We start from the raw sequence: 14,390 nt of genomic DNA, 5'->3' as shown, positions 1-14,390 counted from the left end.
AACAGAAAGTTTTCCACTTTATTTATTTTTTTGCATAATTAATGATGGAAGTATGTTTTCTGTTTTTCTTAACATCTGTTGAAAAAAGAATTTGTACAGTCTCTTGAAAAAAACATCAAACTTTTCTCTACTTTCATCTAACTATTTGCAATGTTCATATAAAGCATTCATCTGTTCTTTTTATAATAAAAATTCCGTTTTCAAAAAGAAACGTTTACTGCTAAATTTCTTTTAAAAAAAGTGCAAGTTTTCCTGAAAAAAAAACAAAACAAACTTTCACCTAACAATTTATGGTAAAAAAATCAATTTGGGGGGGAAAAACAACAACTTTCATTGATAAAAACAATGCAAAACATAATAAAAGTAAATAAACGAACAAAATGCAATGTTTCTTGAGGAATGTGTTCCATTTTAACAAACTGGGCCACAGCAACGTGTGGCCGGGTTCAGCTAGTATATATATATATATATATATATATATATATATATATATATATAATCATCTTCTGATAGTCGAAATCTTAAATCGACTTTCGAGCTAACCCCATACACTATTGCCTATAAAATGTCAAAAATACAAAACGTACTTTTCTTTTTATCATATAACTTCCCATTAACATACATAAAAATGTAAAACACGAATATTTGTAACCAGTGAAAAGTAAATAGTTCCAAAATTTAATGCGTCTTGAATTAAAGAAAAACTGATATGTCCATTTTTCATTCTTATGTTGTAAAGGGTGCACCTCTTCCGTTGTGTTCAACCTAATTCTGTTATTTGAATTTGTTCGGAATCAGTTTAAGAGAATACATTTCAAATATTGATCCAGTGTTTGAATGCGGATTTACAAAAACCGTGTGGCCAATGACGACACATTTAATATTCGGTTTGTTGACGTCACACCAGTTTAACTATGAATGTCGGAAATCTGTACATTGTTTCAGTATGTGAATAACTGATCCCAAAAGAAATGGCGGATACCAGACCCAATAAAGTAAGCAAGTCACAACATGTCGCAATCATACATGCTGCTTTATTTGTAGATAAAAGTTTCAGAAACATTTTAGCACATGTTAATCAATTTTAGGCAGATCACATACACATATACCTAATATCCGGAATTCGAACCAGGGGAGTTATGCAATCGTTATGTTCAGCCACACTGATTCAGCCACATTTTGTAATGACTATATATGTATGTAATCAAGATTGCTTCGTAAATTTTATTTTGTCGCATATGTTTTCATTGGGATTTCATATAATCCATAATTACATATAAACGAAGAGAAAGCTGTGATTATTTTTATTTTAAATAATATCGCAAGTATTTCATCATCTTTAGATTGTATTTCGAACTGAATGCCGACAGGAAATAGATGTCGCTCGATGCGACAGAAAGATATTGCTTAAATGTCGACAGCGGCAATAAGAAAACGGGGGCAGATGTCGTACCGGGGTACCTAGTTGTACCGCTGGGCATGAAGTTTTGTGTAAATAGTTAAATGATCCATAAAAAAGAAAGGTGAATGAGGTAAAATGTCTATTCAACTTTGCAATCGGTTACGGCAACTAATATTTCTACACGAAATACAATATTCTGACCTTGACCTATCGTTGTACAGGTTGGTGAGCATATGAAGAAAATGAGTTTATCTTATGAAACGTCAGTAGATGTATTATAAAATACTTACCAAATTTACAAGCTAATAAATTTGCTATTGACAAATATTCTCACAGTGACAGAAAGAGAGTAGAAGACAGAAGGAGAGAGAGAGGGGGAGAGACAAGAGGAGAGAGTGAAACATATAAATGGAACAACTTTTTGTTATTCTTTTCGTTGTTAAATCACACATGTTCCCTTTTCATAACTTCTAAATCTGTCTTCTTATTTCCATTTTCCCCTATCCCAAATTGTCCGTCCAATTATTTACCTCTAATGTCACTCCCATTCCGACTTTGTCTTTTTTCAGCGACTTTACCATTCCTTCACTTTATCATGCCTCCTTGTCTTTCTTCATCTCTTACCGCGATTTGCTTCCGATTATCTACATTTTCTTATTTTCATTTATTTATTGTTTTCATGTTTTTGTTAGGATGACTATATCTTGACTTGCCGGCTTTTAATGCCAGAAGAGAATGAGGGGGCCCTATCCTTGAATCAAGCGAATCCGCCAACGGGAAACACGTGTCCCTCGATAAGGCATGGTCTGTTTCCCCCCATCAATGTGTCAAACGCGAAATGTTTACAAGACAACATTTTAGTATCAGCTTTCTGCAGTCATCGGAGGAACACGAACACGAAATAGAAGAAAAACAAACAGTGGACAACGAAAAATAGAAAAAAAAAATCCTTTCCTTTTATATTCTTGCGCGTTCCGTTATGTCTTTTCATTTTCATTTCTTAAACAAAATCGATTGATTTCTGATAATTATTTACTTTTTTCATTCTGTTTGCATTTCTTTTATTCCTCCCACTTTTATTCTTTTTCTTTTCATATTTTTTTTTATTTCTATCAAGATTTCTTTTCTTCTTGCCGTGTTCATAATTTTTAACGCCTTTTTTCTGATTTCTCTATTCGCGTGTCCGTTTTCTGTTTATCTTCTCTGAACTCCATGTAAGAGAGACAATTGCATATTCTCGATTTAACAATTTGCTAATTTTTCATTGTTTCCTTATTTATTCTCAGACTTTTTTATTCCTTATTTGCATGCAAATTGCATTATAATTTATCATTATTACATGAAAGCATTTTCAGAATTTTAATTTAGAATTAATGTGTTCATATTGAATCATTGCGATCAGTGCATTAACATTGAAAATTATGTAATGCAATGGCATCTATCCAACGATGCAATAAAATAGTTTCGGAAATAGCCGACTGTTAAATTACTTCTTAAATAAACTTCCATTGAAATCTATGGTTATTGTAAAGTGTCTTTTGCCTCCAGTTTCAATTTTCCATTTCTTGGTTCCGATTCTTACTCTTATTTATCTCTCTTCCGCTATTTTTTATTCTATCTATTACCGCTCTTTGTTTTATTTGGAAATCTCAAAGCCATGTGTCAGTATTTGTTACATATATTATTAAATGTAGCTTAAAGCCATTAGGAATTTTTTAAATGTTCATGGAAAAATTTTGGAATTTGCAAATATAAAAATCTAATGTATAATAAATTCCCATTTTTATCCCTCACCTCTCTCCCCCTCCCCACACATATATACGCACACATTCGCTTCCTTTCATTTTCCTTTGTCTCTTTTCTCTTTCTTTTTTTCTTTTCTTTAATTATTTACATCTTTAATTTACTTCAATTATTCCCACTCTTCATTTGCACAATTTTCCATTTTCCTCATCATCCAATACATTCATGTAACTATGAATAGTGTGCATGGTGACAAGCAAGTATCACAGTTTAAATATCGGTAAATATATGTTACACACTTGAATTTATATGTATTTATGTACTGTGTATTCTCTAAATGATTTTATATCAGTATCTATTTCATTTCATAGACTAGACTGTAATAATTGTTTATTTCATGTAAAATGTGGTATGTTTATGATACTACGTTAAAAATAGGTCTCGAACTAGTATTCATTACTTGTTAAAATGACGAGGCGTTCGCTTAGATGCAATAAAGTTCAGGCTAGTGTGGGATTTTTTTTTATGTGTAACTCGAACGTGAGTCGAGTTGTGTGATAAACATTTATTTTATATGTGCTGAGTCCGTGCATATGTGCTTTTTATTTAATTTGTTTTATAACAAACACTTTATCGTTTATCCTCCCGGCCGCCATTGGAATCCGTAATCATGTCCCTATGGTGATGGGGTATGCGAATTCACAAAGTAGAGACGAAGAAACTATTTAAGAGGCTTCATTAAGTAAACATTTAGAGGGGAAGGGGTTCAGTTGTTAATTTCCGTTTAATCTCGTTGTTTAAATCAATCGTTAATCTCCTTCAAATTCTGATAACATCTCCATCTGCCTTGGCATATGTTAACGTCGAAAAAGTATCTACACACGTTTAACCGATACGTGTATGAAAAGTAAGTACCTATCCAAACAGATCTGTACGTAGTGAATTCTTCTTCTTCTTCTTCCCGTGTTAGTGCTGTTTCAGTGTCTCTGTAACATATTCTGTTTTCTGCTGGTGTTTTGGTCATACAATTTCTATGTCTCTAGTTCTGCTTAACAATGCCGTCGTAAGGTTTTTAATAAGGACAAATCATGGTTTAACCAATCAATGCATTTCATTTATTTTGCAATGTTAATTTATTCATGCAATACTATTCAGTATATGTTGTTGTTATTCTCTTTTATAAACTCTAAATGATATAAAACAATTTAGAATTGTGCAAGATAATCGAATAAAGATTCATAAATAGTTTGATTTAAACGGAAGATTTATAGCAGGTCTGGCAAACATACGACTGAGATAAAAGACAGGAGGCAAACATGAAAATACCAAATTTTTGACAAAATACTAATGAAAGAGCAATGTTTTTTTATAAAGACTTTTTTATTTATGGCCACTAATTATTAATTTAACGACGATATTAGGAAGCTGATAACAATTGTTTAATTATCGACTATACATATTATCGATTTGGCTTACAATAATTTATTTAACGACTAATGCAGTAGTCGCTTACTAAGATCTATTATCGCTAATTAAACAATTTAAACCCCTCTCCTACTATGTAATAACATAATTGTAACCCCTCCACCTAATATATATATTTAAATACATACATACATATATATATATATATATATATATATATGTATATATATATATATATATATATATATATATATATATATATATATATATATATATATATATAAGGCAGATACTAACAATTAATCAATGTTCGACTATACACATTATGGAAGCGGCTTAAAATTATTTAGTCATCAAATATACATCTTAAAAAGAAGGTATAAATTATTTAATAAGCGACTACAAATACTTTATTAGATAGCGACAAACATATATTAGAAATTAGATTATAATTATTTAATTATCAACTATATATATATATATATATATATATATATATATATATATATATATATATAAAGAAGCGGATTTAAATTATTTAGTTAGCAACAATACATATTAGAAAGCAGATTACGATTATTACATTAACAACAATAAAGCGACAGATTACGTTTATTCAAAAAGTGACTATACATATTAGAAAGCGACTGATAATCATTCACTTAGCTTTTATACATATAGAAGAGAGGCTTACATATATTTAATCAGCTACTATACATTTGAGGAAACGGTTTATACATATTCAAGTAGCAGGTAAACATATTATGAAACAGATTACAATCATTTAATAAGCGACTATACATATGAGGTAGCAGATTAAAATTAATTAATTATCGATTATAAATATTAGGAAGAACCTTAGAATTATTTAATAAGTGAATATATATATGAGAAAGCAATGTAAAATTATTTAATTAGCGACTATGCATATTAGAGAGCAAGTACAATTATTTTATTAGCGATTATACATATCAGAAAGCAGCTCATAATTATTCGATTAACAACTATATATATTAGAAAGCAGCTTACATTAATTCACTTAGCGATTATACATGTTACGAAAAGGCTTAAAATTATTATATTAGCGACTATACATATTAGAAGACAGTTTACAATTATTAATTGAGCAACTATAACTATTTGAAAACAGCTTACAATTATTTAATTAACGACTATACATATAAGTTAACTGATAACAATTATTAAATTAGCGACTATACATATTAGAAAACAGATTACAATTATTAAATTAGCGACTATAGATATTAGAAAACAGATTACAATTATTAAATTAGCAACTATACATATTAGAAAGCAGATTACAATTATTAAATTAGCGACTATACATATAAGAAAGCAGATTACAATTATTAAATTAGCGACTATACATATTAGAAAGCAGATTACAATTATTAAATTAGCGACTATACATATTAGAAAGCAGATTACAATTATTAAATTAGCGACTATACATATTAGAAAGTAGATTACAATTATTAGATTAGCGACTATACATATTAGAAAGCAGATTACAATTATTAAATTAGCGACTATACATATTAGAAAGCAGATTACAATTATTAAATTAGCGACTATACATATTAGAAAACAGATTACAATTATTAAATTAGCGACTATAGATATTAGAAAACAGATTACAATTATTAGATTAGCGACTATACATATTAGAAAGCAGATTACAATTATTAAATTAGCGACTATACATATTAGAAAGTAGATTACAATTAGAAAGCAGGTTACAATTTTTAAATTAGCGACTATGCATATTAGGAAGCATATTACATTTATTTATTTAGTGATAATAAATATAAGAAATTAAATTACAATTATTTAACAAGTAACTGTACATATAAGGATGCTGAATTATCATTATCGACTCTACATTTTAGAAAGCAGTTGCAATTATTTAATATACGGTTATACATATTAAAAAAGAAAATTACATTCATTTTACTAGGGACTATACATATTAGAAAATGAATTACAATGATTTACGATGCTACTAAGCATATAATAAAGCTTTTTACTATTTTGGAATTAGTGATTATACATAATATAGAGCAGATTACAATTATTAAATTAGCGATTATACATATTAGAAAGCAGATTATAATTATTAAATTAGCGACTTATTTAATAAGAATCTATACATATTAGAAAGCGGATAACAAATCTTTAATTAGCGCCCATACATATAAGAAAGCAGATTGCAGTTATTAAATTGGCGACTTATAAGATAAAGATTATAATTATTTTATTAACGACTATGCATATTATGGGGAGAATTACTTTTATTGACATTACATAATAGAAAGCAGATTATAATTAGTAATTGGCACAATTTATAATAGAAAGAAGATCACAATTAATTAATTCGCGACTATACATTTTCGGAAGCAGATTACAATCATTAATTAGCAAGTATACATAAAAAAAGCAGATTACAGTTATTTAATTATGGTTTTTACATATTAAAAAGCAGATTACAATTTATTAATTAGCATCTAAACAGATAAGGTGACAAATTACAAATATGATATAGGTATCTAAGCATATTAGAAAGTAGATTACAATTATTTTATCAGCGAATTTACATATAAGAAAGCTGATCACAATTATTTAATTTTCAAATACACATATAAGAAAGCAAGTTTCAATTGTTTAATAAGCGACTATACATATTAAAATGGATAATATAATGATTTTACTAGCGACAATACATATTAGACAACTAATTACAATTATTTTATCAGCAAGTATTCATATGAGAAAGCAGATTAGAGTTATTTAATTGGCGTTTTTACATAGTAAAAAGCAGATTACAATTAATCAATTAGCATTCATACATATTAGGAAGCAAATTACAATTATCATATTCCATACATTACGACCACGTAATCCCTTCAGCCACCTACAGTGAAAATGCTGCTGTGAAACCTGAGATAGTTATATGATATAAGTCAGAGGGAGTGGCAACCTTGATTGAAGTGAGTCTCCCTAATTATTGAGGTTTAAACAAAGCTAAAAGAAAGAAACAGACCAAATATCAAGGCCTTGTGTATGATATGAAAAGAAACTGGAATCTTAGAGAGATATCGATCATACCAGTTACTATAGGTGCTACATGGCTTATAAAGGAGAACCTGAAATCCTACCTAACTAATATTCCTGTTGAATCAAGTGAAAGAGAAATACAGACAATTATACTTAAGGGAACAGTGAGGATACTAAAAAGAGCTTTCGGTTAGTTTCAATAAAAAGCAGGAGAATGTTAACAGCTGGTTTAGCTGCCCCACGCTTAGTATTACACTCTTCAAAGGAGATTAGAAAACGATTACAATTATTAATTTAGCACTTATACATACGACGATATCTATTCGAAAGCCGATTACAATTATTAAATTAGCGATTATACATATCAAAAAGCAGATTACTATTATTTAATTTGCTACTATCTATATTTGAATGCAGATTACAATAATTTAATTACCTATTAGAAAGAAAATTACAATTATTCCATGTGCAATGATTAAAATTATTCTATGTTAGAAAGCAGATAACAATAATTTTATTTGCGAATATACATCTTTAAAAGAAGATTACAATTATTAACTTAGCTACTTTATATAAAAGAAAGCGGCTTCTAATCATTTAATTAGCAACTATACATATTAGAAAGCAGATTCAAATATTTTAATTAGCGACCATACATATTACTAAGCGAATTCCAATTATTAAATTAGCGATCAATTTTCTAAGCAATTATACATATTAGAAGCAGATTACAATTATTTGATTAACAACTATTTATATTAAAAAGATGATTACATGTATTTAACTAACGACTATATATATATACGACTTATAGAGAAATAAAAAGGAACAAACCGTATTATGATCAACGTTTCGTCTTTATTTCGAGACTTCCTCGAAATAAAGACGAAACGTTGATGAACACATAATACGGTGTGTTCCTTTTTATTTCTCTATTTTGTTGGAATAATATTTCCATTATTTTCATCATACGACTTATATATATATATATATATATATATATATAAGGAATCAGATTACAATTATTCAATAAGCAACTATACATATTACAAAGAAGATGGCAATTATTTAATTAACGACCTTTAATTAGAAATCAGATTACAATTGATAAATTATGATCTATTAATATTAGAAAGCAGGTTACAAGTATTACATTGTCATCTATTCATATTTGCAAGCAGATAACTATTTAATTCGCAACTATACATATTAAGAAACAAATGACAATGCTTATATAAGCATCTCTATATATTAGAATAAAAATGCAAACATTTAATAAGCATCTTTACATATTAGAAAACAGATTGCGATTATTTTATTAGCATCTATACAAATTAAAAAGCGGATTACAATTATTAAATTAGCATCAATACTAAGTAAGATGCTAATTACAATTAATAAATTACCATCCATTTTTTATTAGGAAGCAGATTGTCATTATTACATGAACATCTATGCATATTAGCTAGCAGATTACAACTATTGAATTTTCACTTATACATATAAAGAATCAGATGTCACTTATTTAATTAGGAACAATACATATTAGAAAGCAGATTACAATTATTTAATTAGCATCAATTTCTAATAAGGAAGAAGATAAGAAATACTATATAAGACTATGCATATTAGAAAAAAAATTACAATAATTTAATTAGTGACTATATATATTAGAAAGCAGATTGCAATTATTTAATGTGCATCTATTCATATTAGAAAAGCAGATTACAACAATTTAATTAGCTACAATACATATTAGAGGAAGATAAAATTATGTAATTAGCAACTATGCATATAAGGAAGCAGATTACAATTATTCAATAAGCGACTATAAATACAGAGTGTCCCAAAAGAAGCTGACAGATTTTAAATTTGATTAACTTCCTCGATATTTAAGTTATGCTTACCGATTTTCATATGTAGGTAGATGAGCATCTCCCTAATTTTTTTCGATATGGTAAAATATCATAGTCTACTTATTCTAATTTTATTTACACAACATAATCTAGGGTATGTTTTTTACGAGGTCTAATTTTAGTTATGGAAAATGATGTTATTCAAATGTCCACCAATTCCGATTACGTCATCCGCCGTTACTCCACACTATACTGTACATTTTTGAGGGTGTAATTGCCGTTGTGCTGTTGCGTGTGGAATTTTCTGATCCCCAAATCCTGCAATTTTGTTTATTTATGAACCCATTCAGATGAAAATGTGCCTCATCGGACATAATAAGGTTTTTGAGAAAGTTTGGATCCCCATTGACCAATTCTTTTTTTTTTTCCGGATCGTTTGGCTGAAGCTCTTGCACCAATTGAATTTTATATGGAAATTTACTCTTTTCATGAATCATTCCGTGAAGAGATGATCGAGAGACCCCAATTTGATTTGATCTCCTTCTGATGTGGATGGATCCTCGGTCACACTCTCTGCTAATCTCTGACGATTCTCATCACTTCTTTCCGTACGGAGTCTACCAGATTTGGGGAGGTCATATACAGACCCTTGCTCATGAAATCGAGCCACCATAGCTTTTATTGCTTTGGGAGTAAGGGAATTTCTTGTGTTGAATTTTTGTCGAAATTCTCTTTGAGTTTCTGATATTGACTCGTTCAACCGAAAATACGACTCTACGATAAATAGCAGCTCCTTAATAGTGTAACGATTCATAATGACCTTGGAAGGTTTACTCTAGATGATCTGAAAAAATAAAAGAAAAATATAAAATTTAAGAAAGTTATATTTTTTTTAACCATCAGCTTCTTTTGGAACATCCTGTAGTAGAATTTTGGCTTACACATATTTAACATATACGAGAAAGCAGATTCCACTTATTAAATAAGCGACTATACATATTGGAAAGAAGATCACAATTATTTAAATTAAATTTTTATTTATATTAGAAAGTTGATTACATTTTTTTTTACTTTCCCACGGTACATATTAAACAACAGATTACAATTATTTAATTAGCGACTATATATATAAGCAAGCAGATTACAATTGTTTTATTGGCTACAATACATATCAGAAAACATATTGCAATTTTTTAATTAGCCACTATACATATTAAAAAGCGGATTACAATTATTTAATTAGCGACTACAGATATTTGAAAGCAGATCGATTTATTTAATCAGCAACTATACATAATGGGAAGCTGATTATACAATTTAATTAGCGATTTTACATATCAGAACACAGGTTACAATTATAAAATTAGCGACTATACATATTAGAAAGAAGATTACAATTCTTTAATTAGCGACTATGCATATAAGAAAGCAAGTTACAATTTATAAGCGCCTATACATATTAGAAAGCAAGTTACAATTATTAAATTACCGGCTATACATATTAGAAAGTAGATTGCAAGCGACTATTAGTGACTATACATATTCGAACCAGATTTTAATTAATTAACAACTATACATATTGGAAGGTAAGTTACAATTATTAAATTAGCGATTATACATATTAAGAATCAGATTTTAATAATAAAATATGCATAAATACGTATTAACATGCTGATTACAATTATTAAATTAGCATCCATTCACATTGGAAAGTAGATTACAATTATTATATAAGCATCTATACACATTAGAAAGTAGATTACATAGTAACGAGCGTAATTTGCTTACTCAAAAAGCAGATTGCAATAATTTTCTTAGCTAATATATGTATGAGAAAATATTGGATTTTAATTATTAAATTAGCGATTGTACATATTAGAAAGCAGCTTACAATTATTTAATTTACATCGTGTAATATTAGAAAGGCGATTTTATTTTTTTTAATTTGATGCAATGCATATTAAAGGCAGATTTAATTGTTTAATTAGCGATGATACAATATAAGAAAGTGAATTACAATGATTTTATTAGTGACTATACATATAAGACCTCGACAGCATAGCCAGCTGCCTCAGTCGTAACTGTTGAAGCAAACAAGGTTACAGTACTTACCGATTGTAAGCTATGGCTAATGGTGATAGCTAGAGACTGCAATCAACAGTAGAAGAGACTTTTAGCCTCATGATAAGCTACCGCCCGATTTAGTCAGGCAACCCCTGACCAATTAGGTGCTATCACTTCACCACATGCTACTTGTATTGATCATGCAGCACTACAAGAAACGAGGCTCTCTTGAAGTGGACAATCATACAATCGAAGACTATGTTGTTGATGTTTTGGGAGACAGGCCAGGAGAAACGTTGATTGGTTTTCTGTATCCAGCCATTTTTCAAAGAAGAATGACATGATCTTCTCTCCCATAAAATAAGACCGGCTAAAAAAAGTACATAATACCACAGGAAATGCCGTGCTGAAGCTCAAAGAGTCAGTATTGGGATTTTCTTTGCTCTGCAATTGAAAATCCGTGATCCAGGCGACATTCGAGTAATGTACTCTGGAATAAAGTCTGCATTAGAGCCCTCCAAGCAATCACTCGGTATCCTTCAGCTTAAAGATGGTACGACAATCATGTATCATTCTGAGAAATAACATCGATGGATGGAACATTACACGGACGTGTATAATGGTGACAGCAACGTTTCTCACCAGGTCATTCAGCCAATCAATCCTTTCCCAACCCTAAATGAACTAGTCGAAGATCCAACCATCCAACTGGTAGCAAAAGTAATATTTGCTCTCCGCAAAAACTGCAGGTGAGGACGGAATATCTACTGAGATCCTCAACGTAGGCTCAGAGCTTCTTACTGAACACATCCATCGGCTTACCCTCAACTGCTGGGCCAACAAAACTGTTCCACAAGATTTCAAAGATGCAAAAATTCCAACACTTTAAAAAACAAAGGCTCAAGAGGAGATTGCAACAATTACTGTGGCATCTTACTTCTCAGTGAACTGTAACTGGGGAAATGATGGCCCCTCTGCTCCTCTCACGTCTACAGAAAAATGCCAAAACTGTGTATCCTGAATCGCAATGTGGTTTAAGGGTAGGTTGGTCAACTTCGTACATAATCTTCTGTATGAGACAGCTCCGGAAAAAGGCACAAGAACAGCGACAACCACTACATATGACTTCATATGACTTTCATAGACCTGACAAAAGCCTGGTCGACAAAGAGGCTCTGTTCCTCGTCCTTGAGAAAGTAGGCTGTCCCCCACTACCCTGCTATCACTCACCAAAGCATTTCACAAAAAAGCATGAACGAGTTCAGTACGAGGGAGATTTGTCTGACCGGTTTCCGATCAATCGCAGAGTCAAACAGGGCTGCGTGCTCACTCCAGCCCTGTTCGGGATGTACTTCTCCTTTGTTTTCAAACAAGCATATCAGAATGTTGATAAATCTGTGAGGGTTTTGATCCTCATCCGTGATGATAGGAATTTTTTTAACCTCTCATGATACAAAGCCAAGTCGAGAGTTCCGGAACTAGTTGTCCGCAAATTCATCTACGCTGATGCTGCTGCTCTTTGCACATCTTCTGCCGAGGATCTTCAACGACTTCTAGATTCTTTCTCAAACTCATGTAGACATTTCGGATTTACAATCGGTCTTAAGAAGACCGTCACCCTCTCCCAATCATCAGAGAATGTTAATTTTACAATATGTAATACAACCCTGGAGAATGTGGATAAATTCAAAGACCTTGGTGCGACCAGCGTCCAAAACATTACTCTTGACACCGAATTTAGCATATATAATATATTAGCAATGTATTATACGGTGTTTTGAAAGAGGGCACTCGGCCTGTTGGTCGTCCGCGTCTCAGAATCAAGGATGTGCTAAAGTGAGATCTTAGGGATTTCGGTGCGGAATGTGAGCAATGGACAGCACAATCCGAGGATCGGGATGCTTGGTGAGCGAAAATTTATGCCTCTGGTGCTATAGAATGATCCAACTACTTGATTTGATGTACGTGTTCCATTTCAGATAAGGAGTGGAGATAATTTCAAAGAGCTTGTCAAAGTATGGTGGTTCTTTAAGACAGAAGTCACTCACTTCAATTGGGTCAGGGATCAGAGAAACTTTGAAAAGAGAAGGGAGAAACTTTGTTTTAGATGTATTACAATTAGCCAGCTACTTTTCCCCATTTAACTACATGCTAAAAATTAGAAGAGAAAGAATTGGAAAGATCTTGGTCATTGCCGTCTTTTGAAGTATTTCTATAGATAGTAGTGTTGTTTGCATATATGTATATGTATTATCTAATAATGTAATCTGGAAGTCCATTGACGAAGATCAGAAAGTTAATTGGGCCCCAGATAGAATCGTGAGGGACACCAGCATTAATATTATAAAATTCTGATTTCTGCCCATCGATGACTACTCATGAACTTTTCCAAATATTCCCTATCTGGAAATATTGTGGAGTAGACATTTATTACGTACCTCATTTAAAGCTTTTAGTATGTTAAGAGCAATTGCTCTAGAAATGATGTCTCGGTCTAGTAATTTATTAATCCTGTGTAATATTACAGTTAGCATTTCAGCTGTATATTTCGCAAGACGGAAACTATATTACACTAAGTAGATTATTTTTGCTGAGACAGTTGTCAACTTCTATATTTATCACAAATCAAAGAAACCTACTCATGACGCACAAGATATTGATTTGTCTGTATATAAAACAGAATTTTTAAATGCAGAGCATATTGACGAAGTTTTCTAAAATATTTGGAAGCATTTCATTTTAATGCAACGTCTAAACAGCTTTGTAAGAATGGGAACTAGTATTGAAGGATCGTTCAAACATTGTAATAAATGATCAGATGATTA

At 30.7% G+C, this 14,390-nt stretch overlaps 1 protein-coding gene across 1 annotated transcript; it reads left to right on the top strand.

Moving 5' to 3' along the window:
- The first annotated feature begins 12,530 nt into the window (after positions 1-12,530).
- LOC145240294 (uncharacterized) lies at positions 12,531-13,016 on the top strand. The gene has a single exon (XM_080103875.1). It carries the CDS (start codon positions 12,531-12,533, stop codon positions 13,014-13,016), a length of 486 nt encoding a protein of 161 aa, XP_079960001.1.
- Positions 13,017-14,390: the final 1,374 nt, after the last annotated feature.

Source organism: Euprymna scolopes, chromosome 19 (genome assembly GCF_053919585.1).
Source record: "Euprymna scolopes isolate OS-2025 chromosome 19, ASM5391958v1, whole genome shotgun sequence".
NCBI classification, from domain to species: Eukaryota; Metazoa; Mollusca; class Cephalopoda; order Sepiida; family Sepiolidae; genus Euprymna; species Euprymna scolopes.
The sequence above is the reverse complement of the archived record's forward strand: the minus strand, read 5'-3'. Positions and strand labels throughout refer to the sequence as shown.